Source organism: Neolamprologus brichardi, chromosome 7 (genome assembly GCF_056152115.1).
Source record: "Neolamprologus brichardi isolate AB-2024 chromosome 7, ASM5615211v1, whole genome shotgun sequence".
Taxonomy (NCBI): Eukaryota; Metazoa; Chordata; class Actinopteri; order Cichliformes; family Cichlidae; genus Neolamprologus; species Neolamprologus brichardi.
The window spans coordinates 6,325,177-6,350,580 of record NC_142110.1 but is presented as its reverse complement, the minus strand read 5'-3'; the positions used below and the strand labels follow the sequence as shown (position 1 = coordinate 6,350,580).

Here is a 25,404-nt window from a genome sequence, read left to right as displayed (position 1 = left end):
TTGGGATAACTTTGGAATATAACCAGTAAGAACTAGTGACCCGTTGCCATTGGAAACCACTAAGTTTGCTGTTTTTTACAGATGATTATGTTTCTGATGTTTCTGATTTCTGTTTCTGATAATAAGCCATCCACAGTTTTTGTGTCATTCTGTTACTGGCTAATCTTATCACCTGGCAGATGAAAAGCTATGTTTTGACATGTGTGTGTTTATTTGGCAAAGTCTAATTTGGCCTTTCTTTCGGTGAGACTGATCATTGGTTTGTACCTTGTGCTGAGCCTTTTTGTTTCCCTTACTAAGTCCTGAATATTGTGATGGGAATTTACTTTAGCATATGACTGATGCGGATGATCTGATATCGTCGTGTTGGTGTTGTTCCCAGATCATCATGAAAATGTTGTTCCAGGTTCAACATTGCAAGTGACCAATCACATTATTGTGACGTTATTCTTTTGCGCACCAACCCATTCGTTCATTTATGAAATTCCAATGTTGCAAGGACAATATCAATTCTGCTTAGCGTTTATTAAAGGGTTAGGGTTAGGGTCCGTTGATCGGTGGACAAAGGCGGTTTCTCGCAGCTTAAGTACAGTTTTTTGTTTTACGCCGGTTTTTCCCGAAGTCGCAAAAGTATGACATCACAACATTCTGATTGGTCACTTGCAATGTTGATCCTGGAACAACCTTTAGTATGATGATCTGGGAACAACACCAACACGAGGATATCAGATCGTGCAACTGATGCTGTGATCATTACTATTGATTTCAATGAAAATCTAAACCTTATGCTGTTGAGTTCATCATTGTGTTGTTTTTCACAGAATGTGCCAAACTATTGATTTGGCCAGTTCTAGAGTTATGTTACTTTAAACTGCTTTAAAGTGGATAGTTCAAATACATTTCAAGCCTCTGAAAGTAGAGGACTATGGTTTAAGCAGTGTTTTTGTTCAACTCTTTGAAGCAAAGATAAAGCGTATGCATTGATTTTATTCCTCTTCCTTTGTCCTGATTGTTTCATTTCAAATCTATCATGGTGTTCTAGAAAGGCAAAATTGCGTAAGTGTCACAAAAACACATGGACCTAAGTGTAATACAAGCATTGTCACCTAGTGAAGGTCTCTCCTTTACCTTGTTCATCACAGCCAAGGCAAATGCTGTCGTAAAACATGATGTCTGAAAGATTTCTGCACCGTCTCTGCATCGTGCACACACTAATTCATTGTTCTGTTTTTCACCACTTCCCCCAACCCTTATATCTTTAGCTAAGGTCAAGTCAAAGTGTTCTCCTACGTTCTTCGCCTGCGCTAACGGTGTCCACTGCATCATTGGACGCTTCCGCTGCAACGGCTTCAGTGATTGTCCTGATGGGAGTGACGAGGAAAACTGCAGTAAGTCTCACATGACACCCAGATCCATGCATCTGTGGCCAGATGATGCCATGTCTTGTTTATATCTAAGCAACATATGGAATATATATGTTGTACGTCTTCTGTTCCTCTGGTGGAGCTTCATCAAATCTGAGAAAATAACCCTGACGTCACCATCAGAGTTATGTTTAATGGGCTTGGAGCCTATAAATTTCGAACAGGTTAAAGGAAAAAAAATGCAGGCTCCATTGCTTGGAGAGATTAATACACACTAAAAACTAAAGTATAAATATCTCTCTGCTAAACAGCCCTTTTAAAATTATAGCAGTTTTAATGTGTTTTTTTTTCTTCAGCAAAATTATAGGGGTGCAACTAACAAATATGCTTCTGCAGTAAACTGTAAAATACTTTTGCTTAAGCTTAATGGATTTGCCACACCCCTATTAGTACCAAAAATTTCCGTTAGTTACAATAATCATATAAATGCATCTCTGTATTACAAATTAGAAGATTCAGAGCGACTGCCCTTCCAATGTCTGTGGCTAATGTATCTGGAGAGTCCATTCAGTTTATATGTTGACAAACGTTTCCGTCTGTAATCGGTGTGATTATGGGATCTTTTCCTTTAGATATACAGCACTGTGCAAACGTTTTAGGCAGGTGAAAAAAATGCTGTAAACAAAGAATGCTTTCAAAAAAGTGTTAATCTTTTATTTTCTTCAATCAACAAAATGCAGTGAATGAACAAAAGAGAAATCTAAATCAAATCAATATTTGGTGTGACCACCCTTTGCCTTCAAAACAGCATCAATTCTTCCAGGTACACTTGCACACAGTTTTTGAAGGAAGTCAGCTGGAGGACATCTTGGAGAACTAACCGCAGATCTTCTGTGGATGTAGCTTCCTCACATCCTTCTGTCTTCATGTAGTGCCAGACACACTCGATGATGTTGAGATCAGGGCTCTGTGGGGCCAAACCATCACTACCAGTACTTCTTGTTCTTCTTTATGCTGATGATGGTTCTTGATGACTTTGGCTGTATGTTTGGGGTCGTTGTCCAGCTGCAGAATACATTTGAAGCCAATAAACAATCATTTATATTTCTGAAAGCATTCTTTGTTTACAGCATTTTTTCACACCTACCTAAAACCTTGGCACAGTACTGTATGCTGCCAACAACCTCTATCTATTCCTCTTTTGTGGGGAGGTCTGGTTGTAACAAGTGTCTGGTTAGAGCTTTCCTACCAGCTGATATCAGGACACCAAATAAAATACTCAGTCAAAATATACATTTCTATTTAAATGAAAATTGGTGTTTCCCAATAAAAAGACATTGAACTGGAACGGTATGTTATTTGTTGTTGTTGTTATATGATTTCCACAGAGCCTCCAACACTCGGACTTCTCTGTTGAAATGTGAACTTTCTGCTTTGGAGTAATAAAAAAAATCTTATTAGGCATTTCCACCCAAATTCTCTCCATGTATAAGAATTTACAGCAGCTAGACTATTCCTCTTTTGAGATTACAAAATTTCTTTCATTTTCCCATTTATGCTTTATGTTTTCTTTGGATTAAGTTGGGTTTTTTTGTATAAACTTGATATAATGCCCCTGTTCTAAAGGGAGTATGTTACTCTTAACATTTCTTTAATCGCTAAGTCATCATTATGCATGTGGTTTTTATAGTTTGGTCAAAGTAGTAGCGTAGCTGAAGATATCTGTAGAAATTTTGCTTGGAGGGCTTGTAAGTTTTTCAGGGTCGATTTATCTGTTAAAGAATACTCTTTGAAATCCAGGTATTAAATCTGCTATCCATCTAGTTAGGTTTAACATCTGGGTCATGTGCACACTATTTAAATACCTTCACTTTATCCTGTAGGTTATATTCTTCTCTGACTAAGTTCCACATCTTGATGTAGCTGTTTTTATAGACAGGTTTCCACCATGTGGCTTCAGCAAACCACACAGCATTTCAGACGCTGTGCTTTTTGTCTGCTCTGTCCAACTTTTTACAAGCACTTGACAGGTTTTGAAAACCTTGTCTGCTGTACCAGCCCACAGTTATGTAACTTTGCAAGATCTCACTTCACTTTTTTCCCCCCTAAAGTTCCTGACAGTATGTGTCTCCTGCAGTCATAAAACAAGCTATAATAATCTTCTCACTTCAAAATAGGCTTTTCTGGCTAAAAAATGTTCTTGAGAGAGGATGCTGGAGCTGGACGAGCTGCACGAGAACTGGTAGAAAGTTTCACTGCATTTCCAGGATTAATTCCACCTGTACAGGTGCCTTATTGAATTTAAAGTGGTTTACAGGAGATTCCTGATTCGTCCTGTGGAAGTTGCACTTTATTCTCAGCAGAACCAACTCCCACAAATTTATGTTGTCAAAAGTTTGATTCTTTCTGATCATTTTTAACACATTTCTGGGTTTTTGAAGTCTGTCATATTCGCACAACCTATGTGCCTTAAAGCTGTCTTTGGTGTGTTTCTACTATGGTAAAGCAGGGTTATGAAATACCAAGCTGACTTTACTGTCTGGAGTGATCTGCTCTGTGAAACTTCCATCAAAGCTGTGAACCCATGTATTTTTAGTGGAGAAGAGTGGCGATCCATTTTTGTGAGTCTTCTGAAGTATGCTGTGGCACATGGTGGGCACACATCAGCTTCAGTGGACACAGCACTATCTGGCACAGCTATCCCTGCTGGACTTCTAGTTACATCATTACTTTGAGAGGGGAAAAGTCATATAAAGAGTCCAAGTTCTGCAGAGTTGCTGTGTCTCAATAATTTTTAAAAACTGAATTTTGCACATCTGCATATTATAGTGTTGACAATATCATTTTTATGCATCGCTCATAACTCCATGGTTATGCATCATTTTATCTTTACTTTTTTTTACATCTGTTTAACGATGTAAATATTGTTGTCCATGTTTTACCCTAGTGTTGTTGTAGTAGGTGTACAAGGTGTACAAGATTTTTTTTAAATTTTTTTTTAGAGTATAATTGGCTTTCACATGACCCCTTTGCCGCTTTCCCAGTGGGGAATGTGATTCGAGCCAATCACTCACCATTGTCAGAGGCAGTGTTTGTAGCCTGCAGGGCCCCATGCTCACAAATCTAATCTAGCCATTTAAATGGAGCTTTGCTCTATGCTCCCAGCACATACTGCGTCACAACTGTGTAATTGTCTGGATCTTCTCACACGATAATTATGCCTCATTTTGCAGAGGCTTGAACAAAGACAAAAACCAGAACGTACTGAAAAAGGAGTGGTAGTTCTGTGCAGGACTTTGAATGTTTTAAAAAGGTTTTGTCCTCTCTTTTAAATGATTTTGATTTTTATCAAACTCCAGACAAACTTGCCGATAGTTCTTAAATGTTTCATATCTTCTGCTAAAATGCCACCATATAATATTTACCTGACTTTAAACAAATTGTCAGATACAGCAGATCAATCTGAGCTGAAAACTTTTTCCTGTAAATGTGTTTGAGCTAACAGCTGACCCTTTACCTCTGCTCTGATTCGACCACAGCGGAGAACCCCTCGGTGTGCTCGGAGGCTCGCTTTAAGTGTCGAAATGGCCGTTGTGTGGACCGCAGCTTCTTGTGTAATGGACAGGACAACTGTCAGGACAACAGTGATGAGGAGATTTGCTTGACTACAGCAGGTAATGTTTTTTTTTATTATTTAATTAAATTTTTTACTAAATAGAACATCTACTGTGGCATGGAGACATACACACAGGATTATCTGTTTATTCAGCTTCAGCACACACCTTTCCTGGTAAAATACAATAAAGCATGATTTGTTTCTGTAAGCACATGAAAATGAAACAGCTTCGGCAAAAAAATGTGAAATTAGAAACATCTAAGAATATCAAACAGTTATAGATTCCATACAGATGTATGATGTATACACAGTGCTACATATAATATTTACGCACGTTCGAAGCTCATCTATAATATATATGTATATGTTTCATGTTCATTATGGATGCTTTTTTGGATTGCAATGTGCAAACGTGTGAACTGCATCTAAGATATGCAAGCACCAGGTTTATTTAATTATCTTATGAACTGCACATGAATCAAATAATAGAAATGTCAAAAATCAAATGATAGCAGCAAACAAATACCAATCAATCTTACACATACCATAATTACCCAGACTAATTATGTGCTATTTATAATAACCTTTTAGAGTGATGCAGAGATAAAAACCCTGTGTCCTGTTGCAGATTTGTTATATGGAAAGTGGAGCTGCACAAGAATTTAAACGTAATCTTGCGTCAGATAATTATTGCAAAGTGGAAAAACAGTATTTAGGCTTTCTGCTTAATTAAAAAATAATCCTATTTAAGCAGCTTAATAGTTCACAAAGTTGTATATTGAGAATATATCGAAGTATCTAAAGTAAATGTACCTCATTATGTGCAGTAACACTTGTTGGATAATAATTACTGATTTATTGATGTGTTTATCTCTTTAATGTTGAAGCTGTTGAAGATTTTAATAACCTTTATATTGCATGGGAGCTTGAACTATAATATTGCAATTAATCTGCAAAATAATAAGTAACTACAACTTTAAAATAAGTATTGTGGACTACAAAGTATATTATTCGCATCAACGTTATAATGGAGTGAAAGCAGAAAGCAGCATAGCATGAAAGTACTTAAATAAAGTACATTAAAGGTGTAATCTTTTGCTGTTGTGGCTTTTAAAGAGTAAATGTAGTCCAACGGCTTTGGTTCGGGATGTGCACTGGAGGAGTCAATCGTATACTGAGGGGGGTTGATGCCACCCCATTTCCCCCCTTTGGAAACACCCCTGCATCCATGCACGTATCAATTTCAATACATTGTTTCATTGAATACATTCCATCACATTAACGCATGGATGCACACATGCTTACAACTGTGCATGTGTTTCTTTCCTGCAGTTGTTCAGCTCAGTAAAAGCCACGACTTTTTTGGAGAAAACCTTAATATCATTAACACAAGAGTGAGACACACTTTATTTCAGCCTTTCTCTCTCGGTCTTACTCCACCAATACTAATCTCATTAAAGTTGGTCCTTCATGAAAAAAAGCAATTATTAATCTTAATAATTTTTTTCTGTATGCAAGACTAATTCCAAGCACATTTCTGCCTTATTAGAAATATTGGCAGTAAACTTTGCAGCAGATTTCCAAACACGCGGAAGCTTGTAGATTCGCTGTTAAACTGGATAGCAGAGCTGCAGTGTTTAGTCACTCAATATGTCATAAAATAGGATGTTTTGGAGACATCGCTTAAGAGATATTCTGCAGTCTGTGCTTTATAACAAAACCACTGACAGATTAAGCTTTATGCCAAAGAAGACATAAGCTGCTGTGATTTTATTCCCACAACACTGGAAAAAAAAACCCTCACTGTGCCTTTATTTAACAGAGAGACACACACCACAGCATCGTTAGTGTAATGTTTGATGGCAATGTGTCGACTTGTAGTGTAATTCAGGTAGTAGCAGGATGATCCCTGATAGTGAGAATGATGCCTTCTGGTACAGCATGCCTTATTCACTGTCAGGTAGCACTTATATCTGGCATTCTTATTTTCCTGGCACAACAGCCAGCTACTGTCAACACCTCACTTGTTCTTCCACTGGCAAGCCTGTGATTTCTGCCAGCAGTCTAATCCTGATGCACGTATAACTACCGGAAACCCAGTGTGGACCTGCTGTCAGGTGTTCTTTCATGTTTTTTAAAAATAAATAAATAAATCAGTATATAACTGTCCTGACAGGATGCTGTTGTCATATTGATTTATACTTTGAGAACAAAAGTCTGTCAAAAGTAACACAAACAAAAACAAGCTAAGTGGAAAGTTAAAACTATCTGCATCTATAGCCCACTACACACTCCTGTTATTACCAGGACTGAGTCAGGCAGAAACTTGATTGAAACTCAAGAGGCAAAACATGTCTACTAAACAGGGAGGAGCACTGCAGCAGTCGCACAGCAGCCATCAAAAAGTTTTGTCCAGCTTTTCCTCGACTGCCACTGCTGACAAAGTACAAGCCGTAGCTGCTGAAGCTAATTATTCTGCCCAATTTTCCTTCAAAAACTATTATTTTCAAGTCAAAGTTAATAAGCTGGAATTGGTCAACTTTTTTCCCACTTTTGTGAAGCCGAATTAATGAACGCATTACTATTATTTCTTCTTGCTTGTGTTATGAAAGAGACAGAGCGAAAAGGCAGTCTATCTGTAATTACAAGCCCGTCCTCCACAACTCAATGCAAAGGCGCAGAATGCTGAATAGCACTGTATTATGGTGCAGAAATATTGATCGATATCTGTGTCCACTGCACTCCATTTCCTTGTTGACAAGTGAACAATACCAACTTCACTACTTGCTGGAAGAATCCTGCTGGCTGTAGCTTTGGCATCTGAAGCATTAGACCTCAGAAAGCATTACTTCACACTGTATGGAGAGTTGCAGTGATCAAACAGAAAACCTAATGGTAGATGATTTTTTTTGTTTGTTTGTTTCCAAATGCATTAGAAAGCATTAATCTTTTACAGCTCTGTTACATTATGTCATAAAATGTCCAACTGCATCAATATGGGCTCAGCAAAGATCTATCAAGTGATACATGAGTGGGAATTTTGATGGTCCTGAGTGCAATTATTTGGCTCCATTAACTACAGAGAGAAAGTGTTCTGCCTAGAAGCAATTCTATTATAACTGCTGCAATGGTTGACGGAGTGGTTTCTCAAAATGCATCTACCTCTAAACTGTCTGCAGGTGATGGAGTGCCAAGTTTTACCCTTTCCTTATCGCAGAAAACTCCGCCCAAAAAGCTTACATTTTCAGCTATCTAGTTTGCGAGTTTTTGGATTTCACAGAAATGTGTCTGCGCACCAACTTCTAACCTAAGTCTGTTTGGGTATGTTGTTGTATTCCCTCAAGACTTTGTGCCAGCACAGGTTTTATGGTAATATTTGTGCGCATGGAGAGCAAATAATCTAAATGTTCTCTTGCTCATATTTGCTCCTTGAGGCTTGTGTGCTGTAGCATTACGTAAAGTGTAAGTGCTAAAAAGTTGTGAGCTCTTCTTCTTTTGACCCCAGAAAAGGATCAAGGAAGATCAGTTCCATTTTTCGCACACTACTTCGGAAGGAGTGAAAGTATCGCTGTGGTTTGACTCTTGGGATCTATTTCCCATTCGCACACAGACATTCACAATCAATTCATCACTTTAGAGATTACATTTTGTTGTATTATTGTATTAATTTCGTGCAGATTTGCTCGACCCAAAATCATAATCTTCTGCTTGTCTAACCTTAGCTTAACAAAATCCTAACCTTGTGTCTGATAGTCAATCTATTTATGTAAATGCTTTCAGTTTCTATAAGGAAGCCCCGACCCCATAATGTGACTATGTAAACACATTTAGGTCCCCACAACAAGAGGATTGCTTGGCCCACACACTCACTTTCACCTTACATTCAACTCTGACTTTGCCTCTCTTTATAATAAGCAAAGACCTGGAGGTGACTGATAAGGCATGCAATATCAGCTCTCAGCCGCTCGACCATACCGTCACCCTCCTCACTCCATCCTCTTCCTCGCTTCCACTGTTCAACCACTCTTTCTCCTTATTCATAATTACTCGCTTCAGTGTCTCTACACTTGGTTCTTCTATGTGAATGAGTGTAGTGAGAGATCACCTCCCAAGTCTGTCAGTGGATAGCACGTGATGGCATTTACCTGCTAGGATTTGGTTATCCTGCCCTGGAGGGGTCAGGCAATGAAATCTACAAAGGCAGCATCATCCTCTCGGCTTTGTTATGCCTCCAGTGTTTTTAGTTCTCATCCGAGTGATTTTAAACTATGTAGCGCAGTTAGGCACTAACAGAGCAGAGCACAGAGCTGCTTTTACTGTTTAATGTTTTATTGGATAGGTAATTGATTTTTCAAATAGCAGAAAGGTGCCAAAGTGGCAGACAATACACAATTCCTATAAATGCATTTGTGCAATCATCGCACAGTGAGATAGGAGGAGTGGGATGGGTCTACTGTAATGGATATCAGAGATAAAGAAATTGAAAGGGGCACCACATAAACATAATATAGTGAACCAGAAATGGAGTCGCAGGAAGCAATGAATAGCAATGGGGAGGAAGATGGAGGTAAGCAAAGAGAGACTGGCGATTTGGCAGAGAAAAGAAGGGATTTGGATAAAAGTGAGTGAGGGGTAGCGATAAGCTCGAGAGGATGAGAGCAGCATCTATCACGTCGGGCCCTGAGGCCGACCGGTACAACTCTGGAAACAGAAATGACTTGAAAGCTGGTTTTCCACAGCCGAGCTTCGCTTTGCTCTCCCCAGTCCTCCCTTCTTCTTACAGCAGAGGATAGAGTGCAGTCAATGTTTGTGCATGTTTGCATCTGAAACAAGCTTTTATTAAAACACTGCTGCAGGGCATACAGGACATACAGGTCCAGATGTTGGGGGAGCCCTTACTGAGAACAAGAGAGCCTCTCTGCATATCCAAGAGAGCATGTGCATGAGTGGATAAGCACATACACAGAGCCACAGTGTGTCAGAAGCTGGTTGTTCTGCATATTTGATGTGAAAAATAATGCTGTCAGGACACATAAAACTTTCTGAAGGTCGCAGAACTTGACAAGTTAAAGGACTCAGAACAAAAGTGATGAGCACAGCTCCATTCACTGCAGCTGACCCGCTTTAAAAACTGGAGATTCCCCTTAGAGGTTTTTAAGAAAAGCAGTCGAAACACTCACATCAGCGTCGTTACACGTTAATTAACACAAGTAGACAGAGTATCAGATGGCGTGGAGACTGTCGAAAAGTGCGATAATGATTAAAACTCACACCTCCCCCATCTCAAAGACAATTCATCTTGTCCTTTTTTAATTAAGTTTAGAAGCGAGAAACAGGGAGGGGAAATGATGTAAAGGTGGGAACAGAAGGGCCAGGGGATGATTTGAGGGCTTCAAAAACCTCTCAGCTGGCTTTGTGCATTTCTGAAGATAAGGCATGCTTTGTAGAGTCACAGCCATCAAAGAATTGTGTTTTCTTTTCTTGTTGTGTTTTCATACACAAAAACTGTGTGAAGCATGCAGAAGCAAAGCTCTAAAACCCTGCATTAAGTTTAGCATAAGCTTTCAAATTTGCATGAGTAAGATTTATGCCCTCTCTGCTGCCTCTCCCCTAGACTACATTTGTTTTAATATCAGGGCAATAATTGGGCAAATAATAAATCTTTAAACTCTTGAAGACTGCACAAACACTGTGAAAGCCTCACAACAGTAATTGAGTTCCTTCTTTGAACAAAAGGTGTGACATCGGGTCTGAATACCGAAACTCTATAAATGTGTTGGCATTCAGATTGCGTCATAGAATACATTGACATTGTTTGCAAGATAGAGCCAGTTACATGTGCATTGCAATTGTAGCTATTTATAGTATTTTTGACACAAGTGTGTCTTGCATCATCGTTAAAATTAGGGGATTACACCCAAGGGTAGACCTTTGTTTATTGTGTGTCGTATAGTATACTTATTTGTTCAGACCCCAGTAGAAACGAGCAATAAATAAGCCGACTGAATATGTCTCATTAAAAACACTGTGCAGCTTGTGCAGGGACCTGAAAACTGCACTGTCCTAATATACATGTTTTTCATCATTATGGTCTTTACTAATGTCTCCTTAGGAGGAATCATTGGCTGCAGGTCCCCAGAGAGCTGTCAGTCAGAGTGAGACACTGGGCACCGAGCTGACGTGCAACATTAATCTGCTACATGAGTACACTGTCAAAACATTGGCAGCTAGCATCACCCTTGACCCTGACTGGTTTGATGAAAATTAGCCCACCCATTAAACACGATCCAAGATCTGGAAAAATGAAACTGAATCACAGCTTTTTTTTAGATAACTCGACTGTGTTTAATTAAATCTGCCAGTTTCTTTTGCACATTTCGATAAGCCTCTCAGTGGGAATCACTTGTTTTCAGTGCTTGTCAGAGGAATTTGGTGTATTCCAAAAACGCCTGTCCAACTAAAACACTAATATGCTAAAAAAGCTTCATTTTGGCCACCACAGGCACATGTCCACAAACCCTTTTCAATCCACACCGGCAGTACAATAAGCAGTTTTAACCTTCTAGCTGGTATAGTGAGCACGCTCTCTGAGAAGTCAAATCCCTCATTTTAAACTCCAGGGATGCTCCCCTCCCACAGAGAGTAATCTGCAGCTTTCTATTTGTTATATCCTCCTAAGGCTGTGTAAGAACTTCTAGATAGATCCACTAGCGCTGCATCTGCTATTTTGCATAAGCACTGTGTATTCAACAACCTGTCTTCACAGCCTTGTCATTTACTGGGCCAATAAACACCAGCAATTCAAATAGGGCTGTATATACAGTGACTGTGTTCTGACACTTAGCAGTAACTCCAGCCTCCCCAATAACAGCGCCTGTAAATTAGACAGTAATATATAGTGTCAGCCTGATATATAAAGAACAAAGAATGGCAGAGTGATTAAAAGTCCCTGAGCCTCTATTCACTATTGGTATCCTTTTAGTCTGCTAATAGCTTCTCAAACAGCTACATCCTCCCCCCACTGACTGCTGCTTGACTTTGGCCCCAAATAATATAGGCGCTATAGATTAAAATGAAAAGTTAGTCCATGGTCATTTTTTGTGGTAGAGACGTATATGACGCTGAGATGTTGGTCTGTTCGTGCCCTTCATCAGCAGAGCTCAGAGAGCCGGCGGAGATAGAAAGGTGTGGGAGGGAGCATGAAATAGTGTAGGGGAATATAATGGCAGTAGACTGAGGTGTGGGAGTGGAATGTAATAGTGCCAGTTCATCAGAGCCAACGCACACTTGACAGGCACAAATAGGAGAGGTTGCACATGTCACCGCCCATGGTTTTCAGCTTTGGAAAAGTTTCAGGGTTTTGCTTTTGGTAGCTTAAAGTGATCACAAAGCAATACTAAGAGACTCTCAGCTCTTGGTCTGCAAGAAAGGAAGGCCAAGCAGTTGGCAAGATGCTGTTAGTTTGATCCTGCCACCAACAAGCTAAGGCAATGCAGCTTCCTGTTTCCTTGTTTTTTTTAAGTCTGTCTGGATGTTGTAATAGTCGGAGTTTTGTTTTGTGGAACTGAATAAAAATAGTTTGTGTTTATATGCAGTCGTGTGCATTCTATTTAAAGCATGTGCTTTTATTTTATTTTAAACTGAAAGTATATGCTTTTGTTTCATCGTTTTGGCATCCATTCCCACCCTCTCCCTCTCACCAAGGCTAACTGTCAGTTCCAGGCTTCTGTTGCTTAAGGGCCTCGTTGCCATTGCACGGGGGGGTCACTCCCGGGACCAGAGTCTGTATGAATCATCCCTGTCCTTGAATCAGGATCAGTCAAGCGTCGCTGTTCAGGCTGCTGTAAATTAGCAACCTTTCCCTCCTAAACCAATCCTTATTCTGTAACCATGGTGATGCCGGTCAAGTGATGACCTGCAACCACTGAGTAGTGGAGGAATTTCACTCTGAACAAAAGCTCTACTGTTGGTGTTTGGTGGAGCTGTACTTTTTCATCTAATTTTGCAATACAATGAACCAAAAGTGTAAAAAAAAAAAAAAACAGAGTTGGACATTAGTGAATCTGCGAATATTCAAGAAACTAAGACAGTGCAGCCAACGAGGATCTGTGTGTTTTTCAGACATTTTATTATATATTAAATTAAAATGGTATCAGACGGTATATATAAACATTAATACGTATTCATGTGCTGTTTTTTTCTTGGAATTAATGTGATCCAGCGAAGGGCATTTCCAAGGACTTATTGGTAACATACCAAATCATTTGCACAGATTAGCAGAGAAAGAGCATAATAGGATGCAGCCAAACAGGAAAAGAGGTAGAGTGTCAGTAATGGGAATAAACTGCCTGATGTAGAGGAAGTAGATGTCAGGAAAGTAGACTATGTGTATGACACGTATAGAACTACAGTAGCCTTTGTAACATCACATATTAGTTTGGAAACTTCTATTTTGAATGCTTCTTCTTTTAATTGCTGTTGGTTATTTTCCAGAGAAGTGCACTCTACTGATTAACATTTAACGTGAGGGCTAAGGGTATTCGTGTTCCTCTGTTGAGCAGTGCAGAAGCTGGCACTGGGATTGATGGATATGTCTTGGTGTGATTTATGAGGATGACTTTCTAGTTCAGATGTCTTACACAGGAGATGAATTTTATTTTCTTTCTTTTTGTACGAGAGTTGATTTTGACAAAGTAGTAGGTAGAGATCAAAATGACCTAAGTCTGTAATTGGAGTCCTAATACACGAAGTTTGTTCTTGTCTGTGCATGTGTTGTCTGACTGCATGGGATGCGTCGCTTTACTTTTATATTGGATGTGGTTTGCATGAAAGTAAAGGAGAAAATCCAACCCATCTATGCCTTCTTCTGATTTGAATTTGAATTTTTTATATATTTGAACATTTGAATTAATGGTTGCTAATTATATATCAGATGAATTATTTTACCAATAGATTTTAAGTGTATGTGAGGATGCTACTCTTCTATAAAAGTGTCCTGGCTTGATGAGTCAAAAGAAAGTCCAGGGTTTTTGTTAAGGACACAAGTGTTAAGTCCCTCGTAGAGCCGGATCGATGGCTGATGTACAATGGCCAAAAGACTTGGAATAGTGGCGAGTGACCGAATACTGAAAAAATACTTAAGTGACACCATAAAATGTAAAATACCCAAAAGGGACAAAAACCAAGCTAATTTGCGTGCTGATTTATGCTTCAACGAGCATCACATTTACATTACAGTAAGTTAAACCTGGCCTCAACTGCCAGATTTCCCTGCTTCAGCGACACTTGGCTTGAAATCCGTGCCCCTTTCCTGTATGGCCCCTCACGCTCAAAGACTGGCTGACAGCACAATGAAAAGTATGCGGTGCTTCAATGAGGCCTGCTCTTTTCCTCTCCATCTCTGCATATGAATCATTTAAGTAATTTACAGTACCTTTCACAGTACACTAGCTTTTTTTTTTCTAGAAAATATACCTGCCTAGTCTGCAAACTTTTTTTTTTTGTGTGCAATATGGCATCAAAGAAAAAGTCCAAGAGGTGTTGAAGCTGAACTAATGCTAAATGGTGAATGCTCATTTGTCATTTTGCTCAAGTCCTCAATAGCTGTAAAGTGGTGGCAGATAATTTCACTACTTCTTTGGGAAACTTTAAACATTATTAACGAAGTCCCTAATAAGTTCACTGTGCAGCAGAGAGAACTTAAAAGGAAAATATAATCACTTCTTGTTTTTGAGTTTGCTTAGAAATGTTCCCTGCACTTTATTTCTCTATTCATCCTTTTGTGGCCGAGTAAAAACGCTGTTCTAACATTTCAGAACTGCATTCATTTGAATTAAAAATGGAGAAAAGGATAAGACTTTAGCAAAGAGGCGGACTGAATAGGATTTCAGTCATTTGGATATAACTTTGATGAATTTTGGGAAAAAAAATGTCAAGATTGTTGTGTGTCTAGAGCTCAATTTAATTTCCCCGGCACAACCATATTTCTCTAGGCATGTCTAATGCACTCATCCATAAGTAGCAGAGCCTCTTAGTAACATTACAGGTTTAGTCTGTGGGAGTGAATCATTGGGGGATCCTCACAGATCTATAGGGCTGAAAAAGCCTTGGTAAAGTTAAATAAAGTATGAACTGAACTATAAATCGGAGCAGGCAAACCTCCAGCAGCTGTCAATTTTCCAGTCATTATTTAGGTTCTGAACACTCTGATGCCTTACCATGATTCTCTGATGTGCATTTATTTATTGTTTAGTGAGACAGTCACGGATCGAGTGTTAATTACTAAGTGGCAGCATTATCCGGTTTGCAGCTATCACAAATACACAGACAGGGCATTATTGAGTGACGAATTGGGGCCAGCTAGCTCTCACTGTAATTAATGGGCTGGGTTATTTCCTGTAAATGCATTTTCTGCCAGCACTGTAAAAGCGCATTGTCTCATGATATGGTTGTGCTTAAGGCGCTGCTGAAATGACACAGGGCCTCAACAGTTACTAAGGTGTGATGGGCTGCAGATGTGTGTTTGGGGGGTGATATAGCAAAGGATGCAGTGATGTAAGTGCTCGAATGCGTGTTTGGTTTGAATGCCTTTGTTGGGGAAATGCGAAATGAAAGGGCGAGGGCTTAAGTGGAACGAGGGAAAAGAAGAGTGCCCTGGAGAGAAAGAAAAGAGGGATTGCATGTCAGTGTGAGAAATAGAAATGTGAGAGGATGGTGAGGGGAGGCGAGGGGGTAGAATATGGCATGGAGGGGGGGGGAAGCAAAACGTGTGAAGACGATGAAGCGGAAGAGAAGGAAAGCATAGGGAAGGAGAGAGTGATACAGGGTTGGAGGGGAGCTGATGGAGATGAGGGATTTGGGAGAGTGGCAAAGCCATTTGGGGGGGGGGGGGGGGGGGGAGATAAAACCCTCTGGATTCATTGTATGAAGAGACAAGGAATCATGCAGAAGGACAGAGAAGCAGAGGGAAGTGGAAACCGTAAATGGGGAAAGGGCCCGTGGGTGCTAGTAGAAAGAGAAAAAACATCAGGGAGTGTTAAGAAAGGAACTGACTGGAAAAGATTAGAAAGAAAGTAGGAAACAAGATATCTGCAGGAAGGGGAACAAGCAGACAGAAACCTGAGAGACAGGTGCAGGAAGTAAAGGTAAAAGCAGAACAGAGAGAGGCGCGGGGGAAAGGGAAACGACTAAGTCAGGTGAGCGGATTGAAGACGAGCATGAGTGGTGAGGAGGGAATGAAACAAAGCGGGGTCGAAAGAGGAGAAAAAAGACTCAGGAAAGGATTGAAACGGTAAAGAGAATGGCGTTTCAATGATGACAGGAGAGTTAGAGAAGGAGAGAAATGGAGAACATTTTCAAATGGGTCATATTTGAATCAGAGGGCTTGGATTAGTCTCTGTATGCAACATTGGTCTCATTTATGGTAATTACTGAGATTCTGAACCATTTTCTTTTTGTTATTGTTATCTAGCCACTTTTTCTGACTCATCCTGCTCATGTGCCATTAGTCTCCCATCCACTTCAAGTCTATAGCATTTGGCTCCCATCTCCGCTCTTTTCACATAACGTGTTTTTACAGTTTCACTTCCTCCTGCCCAGTGTCTTGACTCTACTCATCACAGGCTTTCTCCCCTCCTCTAATCTCTGCTCTGCCCTCCCCTGGCAGTCTGTGGTCACTTTGTTAAGATGCACAAGGCTTAAATTGAATGCTCGAGATCATAATGCTTCTTGGTTCCTGCTGTGTTTTTTATGTTTTTATCATCCTAACATCCAACTTCGTATTTTTTTTCTGTCTTCCACCCTCTCACACACACATTTTTTTTCTCTTTGTGTTGTTCTCATTGTTTTATGTTGCCATAAGGCCACCCAAAGGGCAGAGCCATAAACATCCTATGCTGGAGTTTAAGACAGCCTGGATACAGGGACAGAAAAGGAGCAACACATATAGTGAATTATAGTGACAGATTGTTTTGTTGTCTTGCACGTTTGGTCATTCTTCTAAGCAGCTATTCTTGATAGAAGCAATGTGTAAAAAAGTGAACATAAGTGTGCCTGCTGGATATATACATGCAAATCTGTGTGCATTCTGAGTGAGTAGATTAAAGGTATTTATGGCTTATTACAATAATGGAAATGGGTCAGAAGAGGAGAGCCATGGGGTCAGAGTAGCCATCTGGACACAAGCTGCAGTCTGATCAACCTCAGCCTTGTCAGCTGGATAGATGTATTTACTTTCCTGGAATGTTTTATAGGTGATATTTTAAGTGTTGTCAGTGTAAAAGAACTGACGATTATAATCCGTTATAAAACAGAACAGTACAATACAGAGAGAGTTTCTTTTGACTGTTTTGTGGGTGGTGTGGGTGTGGTGAATCTAAATTGAACACGTGTGTGAATGTGAGTGCGGATGGTTGTCCGCCTCACTGTGTTTGCCTTGAGACAGACTGGCGATCTCTCCAGGGTGCACCCCGCCTTTTTGGTACTTGGGAAAGGCTCCAGCCTCCCTGTGACCCTGATAAGGATAAGAGGATGGATGAATGCATGTTTTGCTTTTTTAACATTCCCGCCGACTGATATTTCAGTGTGGCAGACTTTAGTAGCTATTTATCCTGTTTATCCGCATTTATAATGACCAGTGAATGAAATTTTTAAAAGGTAAAGAAAAAGTGGGAGAAACACCCTTCAGCCATGTTATGAGTGTGGAGATTCACTCAACATCACTGGCAGCACATGTTTGGAACTCAACAAACAAGCATGTAAATGAGTAACTGATGACTTATTGTAACAAGTTAGTCCCTATACTTTTAACTTGTACGTGGGGAAGTGAGTGTATGAGGAGTGTATGTAACTCTCTGTACATGGGTAAGTACAGTATGTGTTTGTGAATGCTGTGATCCACTAGGAATATAGGGATTTGAAGTAAGTAGGCACTTCAGTTGTTTGTAGATTGAGGTTATAGTGTTGCAGTATTGCATTTTACAACACTATCATGCTGGATAAGTACTGAACATAACACAGCCACATAATACAAGTGGCTGCTTATGCCTGGGATTACCCGAATATTTACCAGAGTTGGACTTTTGCCCCCTATGAGAAATTTGCAGATCACTTCCATCATGATGTGTTTGTTCCAAAAGGAGCCTCACTTAAATCTTTTAATTACAAAGAACTATTTCTTCTTCTCCGAACCATGAGATTGTTTCATTGTGAAAAATATCTGCCTTTAAAAGGTTTATATGAGATGAAAAACCACACACTTGGTCTTGTGCTAATGTTGAACTCTTATTGCCACTAACGAGGATCTCAAAGGAGCTATAGTGTGTGGTTATTTACTTTTTTAATTATGAAACTCTTTCTATACACCTTTGCTTTCCATGCACTGTGCTGCAGGCAATTTCCTAGTATACTATCCACAGTAGATGTCAATGTTTAGACCAACTGAGTGCATTCCTGAGGGGATGGCTTTCGAGTGATGTTTTATAGTTGCTAGCCTAGTTTCTCAAAGCAGTTTCTTCCATCTCTGTCAGTCTACTGGGATACATTTTAGCAGTGTTAGCATAGAAATATCTCAAGCCTATGATATTCTTTGATTTCTATTGTTTGTAAGGTTTTTTTTCCTCATAAGTCTCTTGAAACAAACCTCTTCCCACTAGCAGGAATTCATTTCCATGCAGAAGCAAATATATTGTTAATTTACCTTTTGGCAATCGCTGTTATGTTTTGGGGTTTTTTTAATTCACATTACACCCAGTCGTTTTTAATGATAGAAATTCTGCACCTGCCTATATACCAGCTTTAATTTCATTTGTGTGTTCTGTTTTATCTTTTTTTTTTATCTCTAAAAACTTTAATGCAATGCAAGTAATACAAAATCCACATGCAAAATGGAAATTAAACTAATTATTGTTGGAAAAAGGCTGAATGAAATTAGTGAGACGGCTTGAGGGAGATGTTGAACGTGGCAAAACAGCACAGTACAAAATATTCAGGAAAACACATTTGCTTTGTGAAGTGGCATTAATATTCCAAAGTATCAAACTGATTGACGCCTGCCCGTACACATTTGAAGTTATTTTTAGTGGACAGACAGACAAGTGCGTCAGCGCTACATAGCTTTAGCATGCAGTAAGGAATTGCGACACAGCTGTAGTCATGTTTGTATCTGCACAACTGTGCCTCAGCACACAAGCAATCCACAACATGCTTCACGATCACCCTGCCTAACCATATCATATGACTCCCTCAGGCTATGGATGATGCAAAGCTCAAAGCTGCATTATTAATTTGATGCGCATAACATAGACTCTGTTGCACAGTGCGCGACAGCTTGATGTGTGGTCTGCCTCAGCTGCGGTTGTGTGAGAGAGAGATGCCATTTATATGTTGTAGAATAAGTGTGTGCGGGTCTTGCTGAGAATAAGGTGTATAAAAGATTAGCAGAAAATCCGCATCCATGAAAACGGAATTTATGATATTTAACGGAGTTAGAAGTTAGCAGGAAGTTAGAAGCTAGCTTCTATCTAAATACAATATAGCATGTCCTGACTGCGGGGTTTTGGAAACAAAATAAAACGTACAGCTCTGCTATCACTTCCAACATGAATGAAGACAGAAAGCTAAACAGCAGTGACGTTTGCAGGGTTACTGAAGTTTGGCTAGCTGGTATATAATGATGTGCTACGTGACCGCTAGCGACACAGCTATGTTAGCATAATATAAACAAGCTAACTTTTTTTCCCCTCGATAAAAGTTAACGTGAGTGTTCTCGGTGGTCAGGAACAAATGTATTCGCATGGATGTGTCAGTGCACAAATGGGGATCAATAACGTTGGAAATGATGCTCCTGTGTGTGTGTGTGTTAACATATTTGCCTGGCGGTTGTTGCTGTAGGTTAATGTGGTTGTCTAACTCACTTGAGGCTCTTGCTGAGAATAAGGTGTATAAAAGATTAGCAGGCCTAAAGACATGAAGTCGAATTGTATGATATGGACTGGGAAACGTGTAAGGGATATCTTCATAGCCATGTTTAAGGGAGAGAATCAAATGAAATACACATGGGTCTTTTCATGAGCTAGCAAAAGAAAGAATCTTGTCAAAGCAGATGGACAAAAACGTGGGAAAGAATTGGCAAAAGACGTTAAATAAAATCTCCTTTTCACTTACAAACGTTAAACTCACACTGAGTTCTCCTGCTTCAGTTTAGTCAATAAGCCACAGGGCTTTTGTGCATGCTTACATATACTGTATAATGGACTGCATAATTCATTTTATAAGGATTGATTTTAATGAGCTGTGAGGTGGATTTTTTTTGTTTTCTTATTTTCTGTTTTCTTTTTTAAATGAAGCCATAGTGTCGTAATTAGTCAGCATAGGAGGTTACACGGAACACCGTTCAGCGTGTCTTCACAACTGATCGACCACTGCTTTCAGTTTTCTTTGTTCTTAAAGAAGATGTCAGTCAGCTATTTCCAACTGTGCTTTTTGCTTGATATTCAAAAACATGCAAATGGGTGTGCAGGGAAAGAAAAGAGGAACGAGTGAGGGAGAGCGAGGCAGGAAAAACTAAGATGCAATAATAGATAGGGACTGTGCAAAAACCACACGGAGATGGTGACATACTTAGCGCATATTCTAGTGAGACAAATCAAATTTCTGTTGGGATTTTTTTCCCTCCTGCATTTTCATCAGCACAGCTCCTCATTATTTGTTCAGACCGCATACTGTGCATGACTTGCTTTCTTCACATATTGCTTCAGCTTGCTTTGCCATACATAAAGGGTCAAGCACTTATCTCAGAAAGCACACAGGGACCGGTCTTCCCTTAAGCAGTATCCCACAATCACTCCACGCTTCTTCGACTCTAACCATCACATTTAGAGTGCATGTGCACGAGCTGCATAACTGACCATAATGCTTCATTTCTTATCACTGAAACAGAGGCCAGTGATTCCACTCTAGAGAAAGATATGAATAGGAGCCATAGACCTTCACAAGTGGGCTGTGTTGTTCTGTTGTTAGACTTTGATAAAACACGCAGGGGCTCCTTACGCTTCCGTTAGCCTGACCAGACCTATTGTTAAAGGAGAGGGGATTAAATGGTAGAATGGGCATCATGGGGTTTTGTTCTGTTTCTTAAGCAGCAGAAGAATAGGACAGAAGTGTACACAAGGGAGGGCTGGCATTGTAGCAGGGTGATGATGATTTGTGTATGCGTGCATGTGTGTGCCTGAAAAAGACCATGTTATCGTGTCTATATATCTGTTGTGTCTATATATCTGTGTGTGCGTGTGTGTGTGTGTGTTATGAATGCAGGTTTTATCCCATTTTATCTGAACCCAGCTCATAAACTTCCCTGCACACTTATCTTCACTCTGAGCTCCGACTTATTGTAGCACAGCCCAGCAGAATAAATTGGGACCGTTGTGTGTATCTTTAACAATTTTGAGCAGGCTCACCCCATGCTGGAATTTGACATTGAATGGCCTGTAGTTTGTTTGTTTTTTGCATGCAAACAGAAACAAAGACACTTGGAACAAAGTAAAGTTTTTCATGTGGAATTTAGTTCAAAGGAAAAGTCTTGTTTCTTCACTGTTCTTTGTTGAAAGATTGCCAGATAACTTTAATCCTTTGTGCTTATTAATATGAGTGTTTGGGATAGTGAGCAGAGTTTTCTTGAGCGCACTGTTTGTTTCCCAGTTGCGAGTGCTGCAGAATTTAGAATTAGATAAAACTTGCTTTGTTTCAGCCTGTGTTAAGTATTCTATAGAACTAGGGGTGGGAATGATAAAGTAACTTCAGTATAGTATAATACCGTTGTGTTACATTGCCCACAATAATGATGGCATTGTGATACAGCAATTTATTTTGCAGCACCTGAATTATCTATATTGTCTGTGCAATTGAAGAAAACAAATGGCTGTCAAAAACAAAAAGCAGGAATAATTATTTATTTAATAACTGCATTATGGTATCGGAGTACATGTGTTATCAGTGTTGAAGAAAATTGATGGATCGACAAAATATTACTATATTAATACTTTGTCCCATTTTTTCATGTTTAAATATAACACAGGCTCTTCATACATTATACCTTTCATATGTAGAAAGGGGAATGTTATTTTCTCCCAGGTCACTCTCTTATACTCTAATACTTATACTTAAAATACACATTGGCTCTGTGTTTGTTAAATGATGACGTACTAACGCTGCTTCTGTGTCCAACATCCTATCCGGTCGTAAAGTCTGACGTCACTAGCCGTGTATGGACCTAAACTCTGTCTTGATAAAAAACTGTCTAAAGTCTTTCATCTTTAATAAAATGATCAGCGTTCTGCTCTACCAGGTGTAACAATTGAGTTTAACATCCAGGCATCCATGAAAACGGAATTTATGATATTTAACGGAGTTAGAAGTTAGAAGCTAGCGAGCTAACTTCCTGCTATCTAAATACAATATAGCGTGTCCTGACTGCTGGGTTTTGGAAACAAATTAAAACGTACAGCTCTGTTATCACTTCCAACATAAATGAAGACAGAAAGCTAAACAGCAGTGACGTTTGTAGAGTTACTGAAGTTTGGCTAGCTGGTATATAATGATGTGCTACGTGACCGCTAGCGACACAGCTATGTTAGCATAATATAAACAAGCTAACTTTTTTTCCCCTCGATAAAAGTTAACGTGAGTGTTCTCGGTGGTCAGGAACAAATGTAATTGCATGGCAGGATGCTGTAAAAGGACCAAACTTCAGCCAGGAGAACAACTGAGATAATCCATCCACAATACGAGGTTAGTCATTCATATACTGCTGCATGGGCTGGGCTGTAGTTACATCCTAAGGTTTTAAAAACTGAGCTTAAATAAATGATTAGCGGTAATAAAAGCCGAGAGAGGCCAACAGTTATCACTGATTGTTTTAGGAGCTTTTTGAGATTAAATAGAAGAAAATACTTAACATTAAACATGTTAACAACACAAAAGCCATATTAAACGCAGACTACTTTAGGCCCGGAAGTAGGATTTGTCACATCATCACTTAACGACCGGATTGCTTTTGTTAAGGGTGTTATCTTGTTTACAAGAAGTAAACTTGCAAGGCTAATTTCCTGCTGACTTCTAAGTCTGTTCAATTGTTAAATATATTGGTTTATTTTAATTAAAACATTTATTTTAAATCCTTATAACATACCTACAGTCCACTGGCTTGCGGTTTATCAGACACCACATATTTAAAACTTCTGAAAATGAACACTTTGAGGCTAGCTAAGGTACTTGAAACTTAGGGCCAGGTATTTTTCATAGAGTCATCGAAACATCAACAGACATCGAATCTACCAGCATATGTTCTCTTGACAAATGTTTGGTCCATTTTCAGTGTCTGTTCGCTCAGATATGATTGCATTTGTCTCTGCTCATTGGGAACCCTCACAAGTTAGCATTCATCTTGCTCTGCTAATGTGTTTATATTATGCTAACTATAGCTCTGTAGGTAGCCAACATGTAGCACCTCATGTTATGACAGCTAGCCCAACTTCAACCCTACAACCTACTGTTTAGTTTTCTGCCTTCATTTATGTCCAGAGTGATAGCAGAGCTGTCATTTAAATTTTTTAAGAATCCCTCAGTCAAAACATGTTATTTCATCTTCAGAAGACGGCTAGTGAGCTAGCTTCCTGCTGACTTCTAAGACTGTTAAACCCTAAATTATCTTTTTTGTAGATGCCATGATTTTAAACTTTATTGTAACACCTGGGAAAAAAAGCAGCCACACTGATTATTTTTATTGAAGATGAAACAATTTGAGCAGTTTCTAAATGACAGTGTTTGTTTGAGTTTGGAAACCGAAGAGTTTGGACCCAAAAATGGCTAACGACATCAGGTGGATTCTTTACAGAATCTATACAGATGTGCACAGAGCCCCTCTGTGTGTCATTATTTCACCGTGGATACTATAAGCTGCACAGGAGCAACCATTTAACCTGCTTTGATCTTAGGTGTAGACCTGCCAGTTACCAGGGCACTTTGGGAGTAGCTCAGGAGGTGAACCTGTGAGTGGCAGCCTCTGAATGATTAATGACTTCACTGCCACTTATATGATCAATAAAATTGACATCTACACTAGAAACATGCTCACTCAACTTAAAACAAGTAGCAATAACCATTCCCTTGTTTGATTACAGCAGCGTGTGGATGTGGGGACAGCTCTCCTTGGAGAGTCAAATAAGCAGTAGCAGTCTTAACTGCAGGCTTTTACAAAAGGATATTGTGACAGCTCTGACAGCTATTGTATATACCTTAACAGCAGGTTTATATTGTTAAATGTTTTTCCCACCACTAGTTACTGTGGATCATTTTTGTAAGGATGACAGCTTTTCAGGTTGTTGTCCTAGCTAAGCAAGAGTGTTCAAGAGTGTTGTGATATTAGAAACACATAACACTCATATTGCCTTCTTACATAGTTGGCTTTTGTTCCCTAAAAATGATAATGGATATGATTATGAGAAATGATTATAATCTAGGGGACATCACATAAATGCTAGTGCGTGATTCCTGTTCAGCTGGGGACACGCCTCTTCTTACCACACTTCTTTCTTGTTTCCTTGTTTGACACAGTCCTAACGGGGGTTTAATTGCACCAGACATTTATATGAAGAAACCTAACACCTAGATGCTTCTCCAGTTCCACATGTCTCCATAAATGCCTCTCAAAAGCAGAGCACACAATGACCATGAAGGAAAACGTGGTAATGTTCATGGTGATGGATTAGCCGTGTCAGCCAGTGCGCGTTTTTCCACAAATGAATTCTCAAACAGAATGAGCAAGAAAGAAAAAATCATTTCCTCTGATTAGAAAAAAATCTTACTTCTTTTTAAAATGAATGACTTTAAAAATCATCAGTCACCAATGTATTACTTTTAAATAGATTTTTTTTTTTCAGATGCTTCTGAGAAAGGATGCACATTTAATCACGTCTGTTTATTTATTAAGCTGAGAAACTCTTTCAGACTATGCTGTTGATGGAACATGGAGATCCGAATGCTTTGAAGAGCCATGAAATAAGTCTGACTGACAGCGAAACGTAAATTAATGGTGAAGAGAACAAAAGATTTGAGAGATACTGACACAAGAATGGAGAAACAACATCATAGATAAGAGTGTGTACAGTGAGAACAGAGAACATGTGGGATGTACTGAGCAGTCCTCGCTTCTGTGCTAACCAGTTATTAGAAGACTTGTCCCGTTACAGGAAAAAAAACATATTGTTGCTGCTGCCAGACTGTCAGTAATTGGACTTTGGTTGAAATTGTTTTTTCCTGTGCTGTGTGGCTCTAAAACTGTCACTTTTTAATCCAGATAGCCACACGATAGCATCATTTGCAGATCAACTCAGCCTAATCCTCCCTGGCATCAGACACTGCCTTTTATTG

The 25,404-nt window shown here is 39.4% G+C and overlaps 1 protein-coding gene across 2 annotated transcripts in view; it reads left to right on the top strand.

Annotated features, from left to right (window-relative positions):
• ldlrad3 (low density lipoprotein receptor class A domain containing 3) overlaps positions 1 to 25,404 on the top strand; it is a 103,300-nt gene that overhangs the window by 60,398 nt on the left and 17,498 nt on the right. For both annotated transcript variants that reach the window (XM_087842955.1, XM_006789568.3), the window contains exons 3-4: positions 1,263 to 1,388; positions 4,904 to 5,038. In XM_087842955.1, coding sequence (XP_087699081.1) covers positions 1,263 to 1,388; positions 4,904 to 5,038 — 261 coding nt within the window. The remainder of the gene's footprint in view (positions 1 to 1,262; positions 1,389 to 4,903; positions 5,039 to 25,404) is intronic.